The sequence below is a fragment of the Ictalurus punctatus genome, chromosome 1, assembly GCF_001660625.3.
Source record: "Ictalurus punctatus breed USDA103 chromosome 1, Coco_2.0, whole genome shotgun sequence".
NCBI classification, from domain to species: Eukaryota; Metazoa; Chordata; class Actinopteri; order Siluriformes; family Ictaluridae; genus Ictalurus; species Ictalurus punctatus.
Genome location: NC_030416.2, coordinates 20,701,166 through 20,723,316, shown reverse-complemented (window position 1 = coordinate 20,723,316; position 22,151 = coordinate 20,701,166). Strand labels below are relative to the sequence as shown.

At 37.8% G+C, this 22,151-nt stretch overlaps 2 protein-coding genes across 6 annotated transcripts in view; both read left to right on the top strand.

Annotated features, from left to right (window-relative positions):
- Nucleotides 1-976: 976 nt before the first annotated feature.
- On the top strand, nt 977-7,280 carry LOC108280026 (uncharacterized). Its single transcript, XM_017494804.3, has 9 exons — nt 977-1,118; nt 2,595-2,651; nt 3,154-3,318; nt 3,497-3,522; nt 3,623-3,721; nt 3,902-4,058; nt 4,210-4,289; nt 4,395-4,490; nt 4,762-7,280. The coding sequence occupies exons 2-9, from the start codon at nt 2,618-2,620 to the stop codon at nt 5,020-5,022; spliced, it is 918 nt and encodes a 305-aa protein (XP_017350293.1). The 5' UTR covers nt 977-1,118; nt 2,595-2,617; the 3' UTR covers nt 5,023-7,280.
- Nucleotides 7,281-8,420: 1,140 nt separating this feature from the next.
- The window catches only part of inpp5b (inositol polyphosphate-5-phosphatase B), a 30,249-nt gene continuing 16,518 nt past the window's right edge, over nt 8,421-22,151 (top strand). The window contains exons 1-6 of one of the 5 annotated variants that reach the window (XM_017475273.2): nt 8,421-8,719; nt 9,879-9,958; nt 11,824-11,921; nt 12,396-12,425; nt 12,549-12,659; nt 20,022-20,138. In XM_017475273.2, the coding sequence (XP_017330762.1) occupies nt 8,663-8,719; nt 9,879-9,958; nt 11,824-11,921; nt 12,396-12,425; nt 12,549-12,659; nt 20,022-20,138 (493 nt within the window). In that variant the 5' untranslated portion in view covers nt 8,421-8,662. Of the gene's footprint in view, nt 8,720-9,878; nt 9,959-11,823; nt 11,922-12,395; nt 12,426-12,548; nt 12,660-20,021; nt 20,139-21,720; nt 21,882-22,151 lie in introns of those variants that run through there. The other 4 variants (XM_053682555.1, XM_017475278.1, XM_017475283.3 and 1 more) reach the window with 4 other exon arrangements.

Below are 22,151 nucleotides of genomic sequence, written 5' to 3'. Positions count from 1 at the left end.
TGATTGACTTATAGACATTTGCATCTGGGGATCTTTTCATTCCATAGCCCATATCATTACTAAGGGATAATTATACTCATGAGGTACGTGTATGGAGCATGGAACAGGGGAAAGTGTGGTTTATTTTTATTTATTTATTTATTTTAAGAATTTACAAACACATTCCCCAGACTGCACTCCAAAATATAATACTTAAGATTTATGTTTACATTAATTCTTCTTAATCTTTACTGACCAATGTTTCTCTAGACTGCAGTGACTGATTGTATACACCTGTATGCACCTGAGGCAGGGCTTAAATAGTAATAATAGGAATGTTTATTTAAATTGAGCTTAGTGAGTTAAATTAAGTGATTATACTGGTATTATATTGTATATTGTAGTGCTTTAACTGCTTATTTACATTTAAAATTCTATATTTTAGTTTTTAGTGCAAAACAAAACCACAGTGCAAACAAAAATCATTATCAAAATACAACTAATGTTTTTGTTGTTGTTTTAAGGCACAAGTGTATGCACCTGGAAAGGGTGATGATGCTGAATTAAATCCCTTCATCAAAGCATTTAGGTTCTATTATCATTTAAGTTCTATTAACAAGGCAGACATTGCTAAATTATTGGATAAGCTTGGGGTGGGGACATTATAAACCTTTAATAAGCAAAGTAATTGCAATGCATGTGAATGACAGCATTTGTCTGTTTTTGCATTCAGATATTTAATTGATCTATGAATATATCACTGATCCATGCTAATGCATGTTATTCCAAATCATAGCCTGCGGTTTCATTAACATTGTCCATATTTTACTCATTAAAATAGTTAATGTAGAAGAGTGCCTTCTGCCCCACTGAATGGTCTGATTCTTCTAGCACAGCTGTTCAAATTCTGCCCCTCCCCTGTTTGGAAATGCAATTAAGACACCAGGCCACGAAAAAGTTTCCACTCATTAGACTACCTCTCCTTGTGATGTCAGCAGAAAGGTAGCAACAGACGTGGGGAGAGGGAGGGGGAGAGAGAGGAGGGCAACGAGGGAGAGAACGGGAGAGCCCTGGCACTTGACTTCAACCACAGCTGCCATCTCCGGACAAAACATCACTATCCTTCATTCTCAACAAAAGTAAGTAGAATTTCACAATACATGTTGTTTTTATAAAGATTATAACTTTGCACAGTGTTGGATGTGTGCAGATTCCCGGGGGTTCCCCTGAAAGATGCCAAAGTGCCAAATGTACCGTGTTGCTATGGTTGTACACAGGTTCTAGAGCAGGCACAGGAATAACAACCTTTTACATGTTTGCAGTAGACTAAAAGAAATGCAGACCCAAATAATATATATTTCATTACATGTAATTATTTATTACTTTTCTAAAACAGATTTGAACAAAATATTCAACATGATGGAAGATATTCACCAACAAGTTTCTTTTATCATGAGGCATGCCTAGTAATCTTTATTCAATCAGCTGTGTAATTGTTGTGATATGTGATAGAGAAAAAAAGAAAAAGTTTCACATATAATAGTGTAATTAATAATAAATATTTATAATGTATTGCAGTCATATAATGGAACTTGTGATTCACTACCACAGGCTACGTACCTCCTGTTCCCTTGCACATTTGCATGTTATGCAAATTTAATTGCATACAGACTAAATGAACAGTGATTAATATAAGGTTTTGCATTTTTTCCTTACACATGCACTGTAGTAGTGCAAAACAAACTCCATTATATGATGTTTTTCTTCTCTCTGTCACCTATCACCACAATTAATTAATTAATTGATTAATTAATTAATTTCAACAAGTGCTTCCTATTTTCTTCCCTTAAGTGAAGTCAAATTGTCCTCTACTCCCCTATAAAAGGTAGAAGTGACAGGGGGATGAAGAAAAACAGAGAGTTCCGTTTTGGAGGACCTGTTGACATATAAAGTGGTTTCCACAGCAGTTTCCTGACGGAGGTTATGCAATTTCCTCTGGGGATGAGTAACAAGCTGTGCTTTGCTCTTTTACCCATAGGATTTTTCTAAGAACAAACAAGTTGTTAATTGTGTATGAGCATTCATAGTGATCAGTTTTTGTAACTAAGGACACGTGATTTCTTCCAGTACCTTTCCAGATATGAGCGAATTATTATTTATCAAGTATACTTTGTAATAATCAAAATAACTATCTTCAAATAATTTTTAAGAATAAACTATTATTAATAATAAAATAGCATTGTTATTAATTATTAAAAATTGATAACTGCAGATGCAGGTTTTAATCATACAGCATGATATACTACATGCTTCCTGGAATACTACAGATCATTTGGCATTAGAATAGCATACCTATAGCTAGGCAAAAGGTTAACCAACATGAAAGATGAAGACATTTTCTAGAATGATTAGAGTCGCATAAGATAGCATTTATTTATTATACATTTCTGCAATTGGAAAGCTTTCATTCATTGGTTGTTTGTCATTTTCCAAGTATCGAATTATATTGTCTGAAAATAAATGTGTAAATTATTATAAAACCCCTGAAAAAAACAAATAAAAGTAGCAACATGGCAAGGTTATGAATAAACTACCATGTCATTGTGTGTTTACAGGTAAAAACAGATCACACCAAAAAATGAAGGGATCTGTACTAATACCCTGTACTAAAGGTAAACATAAACCAAAATAACATGACAGATATGACTTTTATTAAAAAGACATGCATTATACCTACCATTTCTATTCAATAAATATGACAAATGATATCAACATGGACTTTCTAGGTTAAACAGCAGCATATGTGATGTATGACATTACTAGGACATTTTGACAAGGAACAAAAACTAGTAATAGCAACATTGTGATTTCCAAATATGAACGTTGTGGTATTTGGAAGATAGGTGTGTTGTATTTTCCAGAGAAATAGTATACATAATTATATATTCACCTTGTAAAAATGTCACTAACTTCAAATTTGGGGTGTTTACAGATGAAAGTATCCAAACCATTCTCAGCCGGCATTCAATATAACTGATTTGAAATTTAATTATATGTCAAATTGATATAGATTGATCACTGTATAAGCTTTTCCAAGCCTCAGCTCAACTGGTCAGTGCAAATCAATTGCATAATAGTCAATGCAGTTTGACTCTCTCTTTCTCCTCCCAACAGGCCTCCTTCTTTTTGTTTTATTGCAAACAAGTTTGATTTTGTATGCAAGTGCACAGAACAGCACAGATTCCACAAATATGACCATTACTCCCACTATGATCACACTGATGAATCAGACTTTAAATACTACAGGGGTTCCCTCAGGTGACAACATAAACACTACTGGTAAGTGGTCACTAGAAGAATTTTTTTAATATTTATCTGATTATTAAGAAGTTTAAATATAAAAAATGCTTGAAAATGTAACCATTACATAGCAGACACTGACATGACGTTATGTTATCTGACATAGCACTAAGAAAAGTAATTGACCTCAGCTCTTAACTTGGTATATATTTTGTAGGTACAAATAACACAAACTCAGCAATGGTGAGTAACAGAAGAAGCATGTTAGCTTCAAACTTAATAAACAGACTGGAGTGTTTTCTGAGACTTTTTTAAAATTCAGTTCTTGTCTCATTTTCAATAGGTATCCTGTCGAGTTTTCTCTTGTAATTACTCAGCATGCTACAGTACATTCACAAGCACAAATGACACTACTTGCTCGGCTCCTGCAAATTTTTGCGAGGTATAAGAACTCACCACATGTGCTGTGTATATTTGTTGAATGTGTGTTAAATGTTGCAGATTTCTTATAATATTCCTGTCAATTCCATACCACACCACACTATGGATAGTGTGTGGTTTTTCAAAGCAGACGTTTTGCATTGCAAATGAATGAGCTGATTGATATTCTATGATGTATTAGCTGAGAAGAGACAGAGATGCGACATATTCAGTGACGTGCACGAGCACCTGCCTCAGTGCCTGTATGAACACCTCTCAGAACAACTGCTCCATTAATTGTTGCTCCAACAATTGTGTCAACTCCACTATCAACACCCTACTCAACTCTTCCATCATAAGTACTCCTTCTCCCACTTTTTCTTTTTGTCTAATCTTAATTACCTGCGAAGTGCAAAGTTATACAGTCATTCTGTTGTGTCATTGAATAGATGTGGATCTGTAGCGTTGATTTTTATTATTCAGTTTCTCAACATTTTGTTTTTCAATCAGTGACTACTACAACAACCTCCACCACCACTACCACCACTGCTAAGAGCTCTACTGTTGCATCCACCACCATGGCAACCAATGTAAGAATGAACAGAAAGCTCACTACTCTAGAGAAGACAATTCATCTCATTAGATTTATCTCATACACTAATTATTTTTTTTTTTTTTATAATCACAATCAACAGGGCAAGAAGTGCCATAAGCTTACCTGTAATGGAGACGTCTGTTATCAAGGCAATACTAATGTTGCACTGTGTACTCCTGGCCAGAACTTCTGTATGGTAAAAAGAAAAAGAAAAAAAAAAGATCTCTTCCCATATCTTCCTATAGAGATTTTGATCAATTACAATTTTAAAAATCACAGTGGCTGCAGAATATCATGAATTATGCCTACATCAAATAAAAGGATAATGGTGTGTATTTAGCTTGCTTATTGTTATATGAGATATCAGCGCTGGCTCAAGTGAGTAAGCTTGCTGAACAGACTACTTGAGCTTGAGCAAGCAAAAATACATTTATAATATTTCATAACTCTATTTCCCTTCCCCATAGCTGAAGAAAACTCTGGCAGTGACAGTGGTGACCTGGACAGCAAGCTGTATTGAGGACTGTAGCAAAGAGACAGTGTGCACCTCCAGCAATAGCAACTGTGTCCTAGAGTGTTGTAATGCTACCACCACAGCCTCCTGCCTCAAGCTGAATGGCCAAGTAAATGTTCTTGGCTCTGGCACTATGGCTCCATGCTCTCACATGCCACTTGTGGTGTTTTCATTCTTCTTCTGTTTGCTAATGATGGGCAAATCTGCAGATTAGATTGTATGTTTCGAGCACTAGTTGATTGCTAGTTGTGTGTGTGTGTGTGTGTGTGTGTGTGTGTGTGTGTGTGTGTGTGTGCATGTGTGTGTATGAGGAATTGTGTGCTATTTATTTATCTGCATGTCAACTGAAGGGTATATACGATATGTTCTATAAAGAGAGAAGATTATACTATATGATGAGGAAATGTCTATAATTTAATTATGTATAATCCATACTAAGCTACAAGCAGCATTGTGAGAGAAATTGCATTAGTGCTGACAAATTCATTATATACAAATATATATTAATCGTCTATCTTAGTTTAGCATGCTTACTTTACAATTTGTATATGATAGCAGCAAACAGCCTTATGGCCTTAGGGCTTAGCAAACACTTAGGGCCTTTTTTTGATTGATGACTATTATTTTCAAATGTTTGGGTAATGTGGTTCATATTACCTGCTCAGCAGTCTTTCTTTCTCCTGCCAAAGCAGATAATCCAAATCCAACATTCAGAACAAAATGTTTTATTCTGCCATTAAGCATGCCCATTAAGGCTGTCTGACAGAACAATGAGGATGTAATCAACATACAGAACTGACAACCAAACAAAAAGGAAAATATATATGCACTTTATACATATGCTAGATAAATGTAGTCTAATTAATTTGTGTATATGTGAAATGGTTGTGTGGCAGAAGACTTTTAGCTAAAACTCAAAACCAAAAAGGTTTATTTTTGAGCAAACATCTATTGCACTATAAGATTGTATAACCATATCTACATTTTATGTTACAAATTAAATACTTATTGATAACATTTGACTTAGCATGTTTGATTTATAAGGATTCTTGTATAATTAAAATTAAACCAGTCCAACACCATAAATACCCTGTCAGAATTAATCAAAGGACTTCTTAACAAAATTGTTTTATGATCCATACTGTAGGTTAAAAGTTGAGAGAACTTTTAACAATGCAAAAAATGTAATAAAATCAAAATAATTTAATATTGTCCTGTAAAGGTTAATGTTCCCGGTCTAGACTTTGGATTCACCCATCCCTGAACAGGATAAAGCAATTGCTGATGATGAATAAATAACTGAAAATGAATAATTTAATACTTACCACACCTTCAACCTGTTTGCAGAGCATTTCTAAGGACTTCTGTGTCCCTCTCTCTCCTCTCTATCAGCTGCAGGATTTCTAATGACTCTTAAAAGCCACCACAAACTGACAACCCCTCCCTCACTGCTCTCTGCCCATGCCTCATATTTCAAAGGCTATCTAATAAAGTGCTGTGAAAAAGTATTTTCCCCATCCTTATTTCAGCTGGGGTTTTATTTATTTTTATTTTTTTGTATATCTCATACTAAATAGTTTTAATAGTTTACTAAATATTTTCAAACAAAATACAACATAAAACAAGGGCAACCTGAGTAAACACACATTACAGTTTTTATTTAGTTATTTATTTTACTGAAACAAAAAAAAGTTATCCGACACCTATCACCAATGTGAAAAACTAATTGCCCCCTTAAACTTAAAATCTAGTTGTGCCACCTTTAGCAGCAATAACTGCAAACAAATGCTTCCGATAATTGGAGATCTGTATTTCAATTATTTCTAGAACTAGGACTTACTCCTATACTTTGGATCATTATCTTGCTGCAAAATCCAGTTGCGCTTGAGTTTCAATTTATGGACTGAAGACCGGATATTCTCCCTTAGGATTTTCTGGTAGAGTGCAGAATTCATGTTTCCTTCGGTTATTGCAAGTTGTCCAGGCCCTGAGACAGCAAAGCATCCCCACACCATCACACTTCCACCACCATGCTTGACTATAGGTGTGATGTTCGTTTTGTGGAATTCTGTGTTTGTATTATGTCAAATGTAACAGGACCCCTGACTTCCAAACAGTTCCACTTTTGATTCATCAATCCACAGAACATGAACAGTGACTTTTATTGATGCAAGAGAAGCCTGTAGGTCCTTTGATGTTGTCCTTGGATTCTTTGTGACTTCCTGGATGAGTCAATGCTGTGCTCTTGGAGGAATCATCCACTTCTGAGAAGGTTCACCACCTTTTGGAGATAATGGCTCTCATTGTGGTCCTTTGAAGTCCCATAGCCTTTTATAATAGTTTTGTAACCCTTCCGAGACTGATGTATTTCAGACACCTTCTTCCTGATCATTTCTGGAATTTCTTTCAATTTTGGCATAGTGTGTTACTGGGTAAGACCTTTTAACCAACTTCATGCTGTTGAAAAAGTTATACTTAAGTGCTGAGTTGATTGAATTACATTACATTGATTATATTTTCACACAGGCCCAGTTGGCATTGGATTTTGCTTCAATAAATAACATTATCATATAAAAAAAAATTGTGTTTACTCAGGTTGCCGTTGTTTTATCTTAGATTTTGTTTTAATTTCTGATGCGATTTAGTATGAGATATACACAAAAACAGAAGTAATCTGCAGAAGTAATCTGTACAGCACTGTATATGACCACTTGCCATTACTGACCACCCAATCAACAAATAGGCCACCTCTGAAAACAATAATTAGCATTTTATACAGATGGTTTCATGTCTCCATGCTGTCTGACAAGATGGCCCAAGCTGTCATGCCTCAGCCACAGTATGCTTGGCAGCTTCTGGGAGGTGATATGAACACCTGATAAAATATTCCTTAACAACAACAACAAAAAAATTAAACCAATAGAGACCATGACAGAAATTCTAATGGTTTCCACAACACATATAATAAACCATCAGCTTAACATTAAAACCATAACAATTAACATTCCTTGGTCCTTAATGGTATCCACTAGACATTCCATCATAGCAGTAGAAGGCATCAAATTATTAGTAGAGACCTACAGGTACTATTAGTTTCCATGAAAACAATACAATTTGCATTATAACTATTACAAATTCTATGGATTCTACTGGGGGTTTTTTCCCAGCAAGGCAGTTTCACACTAAATATTTATACTTTTCTAAAAGTGTAGTTTCTAGATTAGTATCATAAGCATTGAATTCATTGTCCCTGATCACTCATAAATTATTTTGAATCATGTACCAGACTGTATTAGACATATGACTCAAATGAGATAAATTTCACTTGTCATATTTCACAAATGCGAAGTACCATTTAGTAGGTGTTTACATCAAATTAAACCCAAAAATAAATGCCTTTTTATTTCAAACTTTTTTTTTTTTTCTTTTTTTTTTAAAGTCAGAGCAGCAATACAGTCTACGGCTGTATCCTACTGCCTCTATAAGTGCACGAGTGGTGCATGGAAAGTAAAGGCTTCTACACACTATCTAGTGCACTATTTAAGCAACAGTCTGTCGTTTCGGATGCGGCCAGGCGAGCTATGTGCGTGACGTCATCTCCAGTTTGTGAAACCTCTGCGTGGCAGAGCAGCGGGAGAGAAGACGGGCAACAGCTGGAGAAATCCGAGAGACATGTTTATCTGTTGAGTGAGACCATATTTTAAACGCTTCAGACTTATTATGCGAAGACGGAACATGTAAACAGTGTCTTAGAATTTTCAAATGCAATGTCTTGCGTGGTTTCCTAAGTTTCTCTGCTCTGGGCAAACTAGACGCGTTAAACTAACGGTCCAGATTAATTTAGCCTGGGCGAAATGGATCAGTCTGTGGCGATTCAAGAGACTCTGGATGTCGGAGAAAACTGCCTTACAGTATCCTAGCTTTGTTTAAAAAGTTGCGTTTACAATAAGAATTTACAATATAAAGGCCTGCGATATTTCTTTGAAGTTATTTCTCTGTGAATAGACAACTAATTATAAACTTCTAAAATTAGTTCGGCAGTAATGTTACACTTGAGCTCTTCGTCAACATGCAGGCCGAGGTTTCAGTTCGTGTAATAACAGCAAATGTCCCATACAGGTGTAGTCCCTATGAGTACTTTAATAGAAGCTTATATCATGGTACATATTGTATAGGTTTGGTAAGGTGCGTGTTGCAATATTTGAGGAGATGTTGCTACACTTGGTATTTCTCCAACCACAGAAGAATGAAGTCTAATCTCAGTTAACTGTCAAAGAGCAGCTGTGTTACTGCAGTTCTCCTCACGGGGGCGCTCATGCTGAGGCTGAGGCTGTGGGGCTGATTACTAAGAGCAATTTAAAAAAAAAACATTGAAGGTTGGGTTGCATTATTGAGGATTTAAATCAGAGTTTAGACTTAATCGAGGGGTTGTTGAGCTAAGATTTATTTTGAATTGTGTTGCACTTAACTTTAAATATGGATTAGTGAAGAATATCCACAATTCGTCATTTAGGGTTCATTTCCAAATGTACACTAGATACTCAATATTGCAATTTAACGGAGGTAGGAAATGAGTGGGGAACTATCTTGTATAATTGCTCTGATTGCTATGATGAGTTCACCAAGCGTTATCAATACTTTTTTCTCCCTTTTTGAATAAAAACAGAAACGCTTCGTAGTAACCTTCCCTTAACTGACATTAGTTACTGCATTAGTAAAAGATGAACATGCCTTGAACTGCAGCATTTATAAACCATAAGCATATTAATTTACATTAATTTGTTTAAATGTTAATAAAACACTCCTGCACTGACTAATGTTTTAATCAATCTAATCTAAACTTTCTGAACCCTGAGCACTGTGTAAATTTTAGTAGAACAGCCTCAATTCTGAATTTTGCCAGTTAACAACAGCAAATATGTTTATTATATTACTCAGTCATTTTGTTCACTGACGGTATGAATATTAGACAGAAACTATTCTTTTAATTTTTCTTATTCTACTGGAGCCTGTTAAAGTTCCTCCTACATTGTAAGACTGATGATGTCCTTAACCAGCTGCTTTATTCAGGCTGTTCAGTGTCTTTTACTGCTGAATAATGGCACAGAAAGCAGACTCCTGGGGCTCGTGGAGCACAGCAGAGAGCATGCGTAAGACTCTACATCACACTTAGAGCACATTCCTACACTTACTGGAAGTTTTTTTACAGTATGTAATAGCTAGAGATGCACCGATACTAAATTTCTCAGCCGATACGATAACCGATTATTCAGAGTGATATCAGCCGATACCGATAACCGATAGTTCTACCTTTTATGCCTTCTTATAAATTAATAATAATTAATTCCACAATTCTGAAAGAAATGCAAATAAAAACTTTATTCTCTCCATTTCAACAAGGTGTTTCACAATAACTGGTATCATAAACAGAAAACACATTACTCAAATTAACATTAACACTAACTAAATTCTGAAGATTAAATGAAGATTTCTTAACTTATTATTCATTATTCAAGTTATTCATTCATATTAACAGAATTAATTGACTGAATTCTAAAAAACATCCTGTTAGGCTCACATTCACTCACCACAAACAAAAGCATTTCTACTTCATCACTGACATCAAACTGGTAATATATAATATATAACTTTTTTATATATATTAACATTAACTGGATATGAAATACACTACAAATATATTTTTCTGTGCAATATATACTTTTTTGTCAACTCATCTTCATTTAAATCTTTCAATGATGTACTAACACTTTAATTCAGCTTGAGCAGCTCGGCAAAAAAAAAAATTGACTCGACGCCGAAATTCCCACTTCACTGCTGCTCACTTCCGGTGAAAAATTGTTAGCAGTGCAGAGATTACAGAGTTTACAAACTGCAGTTTTGTCATCATTCCACACAAGAGACATCATCTTTACACACAGCATGAAATCAATGTGTTTTCCCGCCCTCTTTTGATTGACAGGATATAATCAGCCCTGATTTTTGGATGTTTTTAAATTATCGGCCGATAAATCGGTGCATCTCTAGTAACAGCTTGTATTAGAAAATTATCCAATTATCCAAATTATAATGCAGCCAAGGACAAATTATGAGAAACAGAAATGAAACACCACTCAGCTGGGTCTTCTGGTCCATATCGTTCATTCTTTTGTCACATGACAGCTGCATACGCTATGTACAGGAAACGGAAATTATTAATTCACCTCCCGAGTCCCTACTCCGCTCCGAGTATTTTGTTCATTTTGGTCAAGTAACTGCTACTCGGCTCAGTATTTTACAATCAATAAATACTAATGTAAAAAAAATAGAAGGAATGACTAGAACTAGAAGACTCGGAAAGTGAACAATTAATTTTTATTTCCTGTACAGTGTCTATGTGATTTTCCAAACATCTATGCGATGTTACAAACAAACAAATGAACAGATATTTCCAACACAAAATTAACTAATCACTCTCTGAGACAACTTTATTCCAGAGTCCTATTAGATTGATTCAAAATGAACAAATTGTTCATGAGCAACCCATCACTATTTAGCATGCTAACTAGAGATACTATTAGCCAGGACTGCCACAGCATCACTTTCAAGTGCACTTGGACATTCAACTGCTCGAAAGCCAAGTTACAACTCTGTAAACATGCAACTTCTCCTCATGAATATTTACATTATTTATTTTATTATATATGATTTATAAGGATGTGAAGGGGCATTGGGGGCATGTCTATAAAATGACTCAGAAGAGACCAATCTAAGTCATATCAAATGTGCACTGCCCTGCCAAGTGTGTGGTGTTTTATTTTTATGGCAGCATAATTATGTACTATAGCATTAAATTGCAGTGTCAAATGCAGTGCCGGTATCAGACTAATATTTGAGATTAATATTAGAAATGTTGTTCTTGTTTTATTCAGTTATAATACTGGTGGAATTAAGCATATCTGCTGTTTATATTTGTACATATGCAGTGTTTACATGCTCTCTTCCCTTTCTCCTTCAGATTATTTATGTTCACCCATAGAAGAATGGCAATCACTGGCAATGATGTAACACTGCAGGAAATCATTCCCATTTCATATGACTTTTCTGTTGTTGAGGGTAAGTCTCACAGTGTTAATGATTAACAGAATTTCTGACATTTTTTTTACATTTCTGTCACTGTATTCCTGACATTTTGTTCATGCACAGATGGATTTTGAATTTAAATGCTGATGCATATAGATGCATTTCATTATTCATGTTTGAAACACTGCAATCAAAATTCAAGGCAAGCGTTGATTGTTAGTGAGGGAACATACATGTATCGCTTGTACATTGCCTGAATTATGAATACAAGCTCTCACACTCTGCCAACTCGTTTGTACTACTGGCACTTGTTGGTGAGTAATAGTTAGCATCAAATGTGCCAGAAAGATATTCATAAAAAAATGAATCTTCTATTTGAAACAATCACTGTAACATTCATTACTAGCATCACTGTAACAATATTAGAGTGGACTCTGTTACTGTGACTTACGATTGCGGAATCCTAGCACTGCAAGCTCTAGCGTCTTCTCTCTGTCTGTTTTTCAGTGTCGTCCCCTGATGAACTTGCTGTAGTTGGTAAGTACACGGGTTTGTTTTAAATAATGAGCAAAATCATTTCTTCTGTCGCTTTAAGTCAAGTCCAGCCAAGTATGATCATATTTAAAGAATGACGCATTCTAATTCCTCGTCCTCTGTAAGGTGCCGATACTCGAGTTAGAGTAACATTCCTTAATGACGAGATGGAGCTCAAGATGCCTTTCGGGTCCCACACACGTCTCTTCCTCACTGAAGTCAACAGAGCCTGGTGTGGTAAGACTTTACCCTCTTCTTACCATTAGCCATCTTTGGATAGACTGGATAACCTTTTAGTGTAAACAATTCCCATCTCCTTGGTAAAGGCAGCCTCAGCATATTTTTTCAAACTGCAGATTTTATTATTAGAATAAGGACTGTGTTCAGAAGGTACAGCAGGTAGCGTTGCCACTTCATGCTTAGGTTACTGTCATTGGGGAGTTTCATGGGTTCTCACCTGTGGGTTTCATCCCGGCTCTCCAGTTTCCTCCCATCTCTGAGGAATATGCTGGAAGGTTTTATTGGCTGTTCTATATTATCCCTAGGAGTGAATTAGTGTGCAGGTGTGTGTGTATTGGTGCCTCCAGGGTTTATTCTCAGTGCATGCCTGGTGTTCCTGGCATAGGATCCAAAACCACCGCAACCCTGACTCGATCTAAAGTGTTTACTGAAAATGAATGAAACTGAAAGAACAAGTGAATGAATGAATGAATAATTTAGCTTAAATTTCCTCATTTATAAGTCGCTTCGGATAAAAGCATCTGTTAAATGAATAAATGTAAAATAAATGAATAAGAACTCTGTTATTGAAAACAAAAGTCAAGGCAAGAGAAGCTCAAATTGAAATTTTACTGGGTATAAAAATTTGTATGCAATAATAAGGTCTTCCAAAATTAAACTCGAATCTACTTAGACCCGTCGTACCATTTGCACTTTATGTTGTCCTGTGGGTTGAGTTCCTGTATAATCTTTTTTGTTGTATCATGGTTCTGCAGACATAATATATTATCCTACAGTATAAATGACTTGGAATTGGATAAATAAAGTTAAATTGATTTAACTTTACATGTACGATATGTTTTAAATCTTACAAGACTGTAAAACTGTATTTACAAGGAATTCTTATTCAGACTCGTGTCTGTAATAAAAAAATTGGTTTAAATATACATTTATATTAATGTTATTACTTCTTCTGTTAACTCTTTCCTGTCCCAATACAGTAGGTAGGATTCTTCTTTATATCAGTTAATGTTACAAGTGAAAAGAAACCGCTTACTCTCAGCCAGCAGCTGAATGTAGCACACAAGTGTTAAGATGCACATGCCAGAGACTAATGGTGGGTTGAAACACAGGGTGGAAGTGAACAAGCATGAGGAGTTTTTCTTCTGGTTTGATGGTTTATAACTACTACATATGAATACAGAGAGTTATCATAAGTGATATGTTTTGTTTCCTGTAAAGTACATTAGGCTACTTGTTGTTTTGTTTTTCCACTTGCAGCAGCATGGACTAACTGAATGCTAAATATATATATGAGGTTTTTTTTTTTTTTTTTTTTATAATCAAAGAGGAAACGATTTTTTCTGATATTATCTTGACAAGGCTGTGGGACATTTGTTTTGTCATTGATGTCTCACTGATATCCCAGCACATATTTGCATTGCCAGGAAGAACATGAGAAACATGCAAGTTTAGCAGTAGCTCTGCGGTCTGTCTTAGAAATTTGCAGTTGAACAGAAACACCAGGAAGAATTTTTCTAGAAAAGGAAGTTCATATCTTCTGTGCATGAGAGAAAGAGAGGAAATGAAAGAATGAGTAAAAGTAAGTGATGTTCTTAAATTCTTCATTGGACTGAGTTACATAATTTGGTTAGGATAAACATATTTAATTGTTTTCATGTTTGAAATACATGAAAGGCTGGTGTACAGCACTATCAGATTCTGACAGATTTTGAAATTTCAGACATTTGTTCTTACAGCATCACATTTTTCAAAAACAATCACATTCAATGCCATTTAACACAGAAATGGCAGTGTAAATATTAAATTATTTAGATGGGGAAGATACTAGATATTTTAAGTGGTTTTAAGCACTATTACAGTAAATTAATTCATATTCATAATTAGTGTCACGTTTCGTGACGCAACGGAGATAAGGACGGATGGAATCGCAGGTTAACAGTTTTATTTAAGAGACACAGGCAGGTAAATCCAAAACGTAATACAATAACGTAATCAAGAAACAAGCAAAAGGTCAGACGATCGGCAAACAGGCATAAACGGGACAAAGCAGGAATCAAGGTCGCGGTCATGAGATACAGGGTCGAGAAACAAAACAAGAAACATGAACAATAGCACGGGACTGGGAGCGGAGAAACCAGCCTGACTTAAACAAACAAATCTAAACATGAAAAATGAAACATGAAACATGACATGGACTATGACTATGGTTAACTATGGAAATGACTCTAAACTAATCTACTCCAATATATCTTATCTAAGTTACTTATCTAATATTCCACGCCGTGTGCTGGGAGGCGCGCGGTATATATACAAACATAATCAGCCTCGTAATGGCTGACAGCTGAGGGCAATTCAGAAACACGTGAAACAATAGCCAATGATAGAGCAGGGAGGAGACATAACAAAACATAACAAATGCACGTGTCCAAATGACACGAATGTCAACAACAAAAAAGCAGGTGCTCACGCAATTTGCACAGCAGCGTGCATTCACATGCTCTTCAGCACACTGCTTAAAGGGGAAGTCGTGACAGAACCCCCCCCAAGGGCACGCCTCCCGGAGTGCCATGAAACATCCATCTCCATTGATGGCCCCGGCCCCCTGGGCAGAATGTCCCAAGCAGAGCCAGGAGACCACACGGCTTTCTTGGCGAAACAAAAAAGCAGAGTGACGTACACGGCAGAACAGGGAAGCATAGCGGCGTCCTCGGCGGAGCAGGGAAGCAGAGTGACGTCCTCGGCGGAGCAGGTAAGCAGAGCGACATTTACAGCAGAGCAGGAAAGCAGAGTGACGTCCTCGGCGGTGCATGAAGGCATAGTGACGTCCTCAGCGGAACATGAAAGCAGAGCGACGTCCTCGGCTGAACAGTAAGGCAGATGGACGTCCTCAGCTGAACAGGAAGGCAGAGCGACGTCCTCGGCTGAACAGGAATGCAGAGCGACGTCCTCGGTGGAGCAGGGAAACAGAGCGACGTATGCAGCAGTGCAGGGAAACAGAGGGACGTCTGCAGTGGAACAGGAAAGCGGAGCGAAGTTCCCAGCACAACAGGAAAGCGGAGTGATGTCCTTGGCTGAGCAGGAAAGCAGAGCGACGTACTCAGCAAAGCCTGCAGGCCGAACTTTGTAGGCTGTGTCAGCGGATTCGGGCGTGAGCATAACTTGGTTGGACAGGTTAGAAAACGTAGCCAGGAGTAGAGCTTGGTTGTCTGTTTCAGCAAACTTGGGCGTGAGCATAAATTGGTTGTCCCTGTCAGCTGACTTGGGTGTGAACAGAACTTGGCTGTCAGTGTCGGCAGACTCGGCAATGAACAGAACTAGGCTGTCAGTGTCGGCAGACTCGGGCGTGAACAGAACTAGGCTGTCAGTGTCAGCAGACTTGGGCGTAAGCAGAATTTGGCTGTCAGTAGACTTGGACGTGTGCAGGACTTGGCTGTACGTGTTGGTAGACTCGGGCTTGAGCAGAACGTGGTCGGCCGTGTCGGTAGACTCGGGCTTGAGTAGAACGTGGTCGGCCGTGTCGGTAGACTCGGGCTTGAGCAGAACGTGGTCGGCCGTGTTGGTAGACTCGGGCGTGAGCAGAACTTGGTCGGCTGTGTCAATAGACTTGGGCTCGAGCAGAGCTTCGTTGGCCAGGTTAACAGACACTTGGGACAGTAATTGGGCTTTACAGTGGATCTGTGGAGCTGAGACCCCCTCCTGAACCTCAGGCTGGAGCTCTGGGGCTGGGGCCTCCCTGTTGACCTCTGGCTGGAGCTCGGCAGGTGAGCCCACCTCGTGGGTCTCAGGTTCGAGCTCTGAGGTCGCCAGGTTAACCTCAGGCTGGAGCTCCGGAGCTGAGACCTCCCCGTAGGTCTCGTGCTGGAGCTCTGAGGCCGCCATGTGGACCTCTGGCTGGAGCTCGGCGGGTGAGACCTCCTCGTGGGTCTCAGGTTCAAGCTCTGAGGTCGCCAAGTTCACCTCCGGCTGGAACTCGGCGGGTGAGACCTCCTCGTGGGTCTCAGGTTTGAGCTCTGAGGTCGCCAGGTTCACCTCCGGCTGGGGCTCGGGTGCTGAGACCTCCGACGGGAGCTCCGAGGTCACCCTGTTGACCCCGGGCTGGATCTCTGCATGGGCACTCCGGTGGAGTTTCTTATGCTCCCGCCAGCTGCTCTTGAAGCATTCATGAGAGCAGTAGAATGCTTCCTGGAGACACAGTTTTTTGCAGGTAGGGCATTGTAGCTTGGTCTCCCTCCTGCAGCCCTCAGACATGCATGTCGGTGCCACCTCCACCATGTTCGCTGGAACCTGAAGCAGATCGGTGGAGGCTGACCTGTCAATCCCCTCATAATAGAGGTTAAATGGCCGGTCAGGCTGGGGGTGTCCATTGACTTTCCACCCCAGTAAATCCAGACCATGAAGCTGCTCTGGCTGCGTGAACTCCTCCATAAAAAGTTCTGCAAATTGAGTGACATCCTGGAGGGCAGAGGACCCAGTGCTCACCAGCTGCTCCGCCCAGTCACGGGCTGGACCGCAAAACCTGGACACCAAGAATCCGATCCACTGTCTCTTAGTAGGCTTGGGATATGCCAGGCTGCAGAAATATTCCTGGCAGCTGAAGAGGAACTCCAGTGGGTAGCTTCCCAATCCCGCTGTCTCTGGCGGCAGTTCAACGGCGTACCGTTGAGGGAACTGCACGGACAAGAAATGCGGCCAGTAATCTGAACGTTTCCCGATAAGGTATTGTCCTGTTACTCCCATTGTAGAGTGATGTCTCCCCTGTCTTACTGCTGCATCCATGTTACTGCGGAATATAATGTCACGTTTTGTGACGCAATGGAGGTAAGGACGGATGCAATCGCAGGTTAACAGTTTTATTTAAGAGACACAGGCAGGTAAATCCAAAACGTAATCCAATAACGTAATCCAGAAACATGCAAAAGGTCAGACGATCTGCAAACAGGCATAAACGGGACAAAGCAGGAATCACGGTCACGGTCATGGGATACAGGGTCGAGAAACAAAACAAGAAACATGAACAATAGCGCGGGACTGGAGCGGAGAAACCAGTGTGACTTCAAACGAATCTAAACATGAAACATGACATGGACTATGACTATGGTTAACTATGGAAATGACTCTAAACTAATCTACTCTAATATATCTTATCTAAGTTACTTATCTAATATTCCGCGCCATGTGCTGGGAGGCGCGCGGTATATATACAAACATAATCAGCCTCGTAATGGCTGACGGCTGAGGGCAATTCAGACACACGTGAAACAATAGCCAATGACAGAGCAGGGAGGAGACATAACAAAACATAACAAATGCACGTGTCCAAATGTCACGAATGTCAACAATGAAAAAGCAGGTGCTCGCACACCTTGCACGGCAGCGTGCATTCACATGCTCTTCAGCACGCTGCTTAAAGGGGAATTAGCTTTGTATTTTTGCTATAGCTTCTTTGGTGATTCACCACTGTGCAAAAATGTTATAGTGTGTTTGGTAATGATGAGTAGTTCAAAATCTTGTTTGTTTTTTTTATGGTGAAATAAAAATCGTGGCTGCACCACGATTCTGATCATCACAATCTATACATGGTTGGGGAAAAGTAGCCAGGATGCACTTTTTGGTTAATTAACTCATTTTAATAATGTTTACGCTTGAACACAAGACAGTTTTTGACAGTGTTTTTTTTTTTTTTAATGTTTTTTATGATAATCTCATGAAGTTATTTAAAAAATGCAACAAAGTTAATCTGACCTTGCAAAGCTTCACCAGCAAAATTCACAACCTTAAATAGTTAATAAGGAGCTCACCATAGCATTTAAATGAGAGGACAATAAAGCTAGAAATACAATGCAATATATTTTCTATGCAGAAATATAGGTTTTAAGAGATGCAATTTCTCAACTGTACATTTAAAAAAAAATAAATGATTATACTCTTTGTCTTAGTTTATTTGTAAGGCTATGCATTGTAAAATAAATAAATAAAAATAATAAGATGACATCATTAAAGATTATGTACATCTGTTTAGGACTTAAATATATTCCTAAAATTGTTTGATTATTTTCTAGTTTGTACTTGCATGCTATTATTATTAGTAGTATTATTAGTGGTCTGTGGGTGAACCAGGAGTGACACACAGATTATAAAGTGACAACAAACCTTAACCATGATGTGCGCTATCTGGGATAAAGTAATGATATATTTGTTGAACACCCCCAATTTTCAGGACTTCTTTAACTGAAAATGTAGCTGCAACTATTTTTAGTAGATTTTGAGGTTGTATGTCAGAGATAGTATTCTGCATATACAACAGCAGTTTGCCAACGATTATAGTTTTTTAAATTTATTAACACTTTTTACTGTTTGTAGTTACATTTAATGTTACGGAACATCCGTGAGACTTGAGAGGAATTGCACATTCTGGTTTCTCTGTAACATGATAAGCCGTGTTTTTGTCTCATAAACTTCTAGAGATAAAAAAGAGATGTTGGTGAGGTGAGTGACTGTATAGTGGACTAGTTCAACAAACAGACTTCATATAAAAACCATAATGAACTTTCCTTTACTTTTACACTATATGTTGTTACCCAGATGAGGATGGATTTCCTTCTGAGTCTGGTTCCTTTCAAGGTTTCTTCCTCTTAACATCTAAACTAGTTTTCCTTGCCACTGTCGCCACCAGCTTGCTCAATTGGGATAAATTCACACATTTAAAAACTATCCCATATTTAGATATTTATGTAAAGCTGCTTTGAGACAATGACCATTGTAAAAAACGATATACAAATAAAATTGAATTGAATTGTATAGCACCTATAACGTAAGTGATAACAGGAACTATCTTACTGAATTTTGCAAAGTGAAGACACTCCTTCCATAAATTTCTTCTAACAGAAAACTTCACCGTCAATGATTATACATTATTCTTTGTTACATAACAACTCATTTTTATCGATTTATTATTAGGCGTAGATGATGTTGTGTGTCCAACGTACAAGTCCCTGTGGTTGAGTGGTTATAGGAATGAAACAGAATAGAATAGGCACAGTAAAATAAGCCCATCATTTATTTTAGTCGTAAACACTCGGATCAATGCTGCTTCAGAAAATGTATTCGAGAATGCAACCATGCTATGGCATAATTTATAAGTATAATATCATTCAGGTGTGACATCACAGTTCACACCACATGTATGCTGCTTAAAATTCCAGCACCCCCCCCCCATGTAAAACACTTTCACGCATCCCTGCTCTGTCGTGCTGATATGCTGTCGTAGCAGTAAATTGTCATACAGCTAATCTTGAAAGTAAATTGTGTATACATCTTAGTTTCATTTCCTTTTTTTTCCTTTCTCTTTATTTTTAGATGTCTGTGAGCAGTACCCTGCAACTCCAAAGTTTGCCTGGCTTACTAAGTACCAGAAAAAATCCAAAGAGTCTGGATCATTGACACCCAATGCAACAAGAAAGATTAAAAAAAGAGGCAAGCGATATTTATGCTCTCTTACCAGAGCTTGTCCACTTGTTTTACTCATTCCATTTGATATTAATGTTCCATGTTTGCATACCGTACATAAATTACACATTTTACAATGTTTTCCAGGCATGGGTAAAAATACACAATGTTCTCTGCATGCTGCTATGATGTTTCCCCACACTGGAAACATCATACAGATGTATATATAGATTTATAGGTTGGGAGTGTTTACATTTATTTGTAATGTGGCAGTATTTTTAACAACAGTAGTTGTAACAGTAGCCCTGGTGAATATTGAAGGGAAGTGAAGTAAAAGCTGTAGCTGTATACATATAAAAGACTGCATTGATATTGTTATTTATTTTTACTTGGCAGATTTGATAAGCTTGTTTTAAATAACTGATCAAGCAGACGGAAATGAAAAAGTAGACGTTGGTTTTTAAGTTGTGTTTTGGAAGCCACCAGTAACCAAAGAGTTAATTGTTGTAAACATCTAAGATAATAACACATTTTACATAATGCTAAATGCCAGTAGTAATGTGTGCAGAGTTTTTGTAGAAGACCTGTAAAGAACTAGGGAACTACAAGCTAGAACTGAAATATCTTACAGTTTGAGGCAATGTGAGAAGAGACATAACGTCATGTCAGGATCATATGTGATGGCAATAATCCAACAGATTATTGTCAAGATCCACTCCATCCCATTAAATAAAATTTCAGACAGAGACAGAAGAGGCTCTGTGTTTAAAGGAACCCGTATGAGACTTATAGTGTGAGTGGCATCATTCTGTGATGTCAGACGTGGTATGTCTCATGACTGTGTTAACTGTGCATAGTGTACCTTGAGGCTGTTATTGAGTCAAGAATAGTTGCCATGTTTGTTTTTAATTTACATTATAGACTTAGGCATTTTTGCTGCTTTTTTTAAGCATAACCTGTTAATCTCACCATGTCAGCTGAGTTTATTTATTTATTTTATTTTTTATATATAAAGACAGTGCTATTTCTTTGACCGTTTGCCAAACTTCCCATACAAAACCAGACCAGTATGTCTGCATACCACACTGTAGTGTGTCTTATTTACTCTGAATGAACAGTGGCTTTCACTTTCCATCTGTGGTATGAGTAAATTCATATGTGAACAATCTGAACTTTGAACAAAGCTATTTGGGACAACAGCAAAAAAACAAACAGATCATGTCAATGCCATTATGTAACTGTTCATTATCTTTCATTATTCATCATGAATATTTATGAGATGACCATATGTTTCTAAATGTGTATGTTTGCATCGATAGTAGGTAATAAGGTTATTTTGAACACAACAGACCATTTTTGCAAATGTATAATAACAAGTGCCATTTTTGTTCATCTTCAGATGATTTCACTGTGTGATCACATGATACCGTGCAGCCTGTTAGAGAATTCAGAAGATTTGTTGGGGATTATCTCGAGCAAATAATAATCGTAAAACACGGCTGTAATCGCACAGTGTAAAATCCCGGCTTGTGTTTACAGAGCTGTCGTTAAGTGGCAGGTCATATTAAGTTGTTGTTTATTAAATCGGTTGCTCTGATGATCGACTGCTCGTGTCTGAGTGTGCTTTGTGCTCACTCATGCCTGCGGTTGCTGATCTTCACACAGTGCATGTTTAGACCTTAGCTGTATGGTGGAGCAGGTAGTGTGTTGTGGTCATTACCCTCTACGGGATGCCATTGAAGGAAATGTCTGATGCTGGCGGATACAGTGGTGAGGAAACAGGCCTAATGTTGCGTACTAACGAACTTCTTAACATTAAGATCACTTGGGCGTTAAACAGTACAGTTCTCTGTACATGTGTTTGCTTTAAGACGATGTTTGTAGCTAGGGTATCGATGCGTTTACTTAAACGTTAGTTACTTCGCTAACTAGCTTCTCATATAGTATGCTAATGCACAGCGAAAGAGGAGTTGAATGCTAAAATTAAGTTACTGTTGAGAATATAGCTACAGCTTGAGCCCATTTAGTGCTAGCGTACTA

What these genes read in the sequence shown, in the direction of transcription:
- LOC108280026 (XM_017494804.3), top strand. Translation starts at nt 2,618, where the DNA reads ATGAAGGGATCTGTACTAATACCCTGTACTAAAG. An exon ending in ACTAATACCCTGTACTAAAG is followed by an intron (nt 2,652 to 3,153) that starts GTAAACATAAAC and finishes TCCTCCCAACAG; the next exon opens with GCCTCCTTCTTTTTGTTTTA. An exon ending in ACTCAACTCTTCCATCATAA is followed by an intron (nt 4,059 to 4,209) that starts GTACTCCTTCTC and finishes TTTTTCAATCAG; the next exon opens with TGACTACTACAACAACCTCC.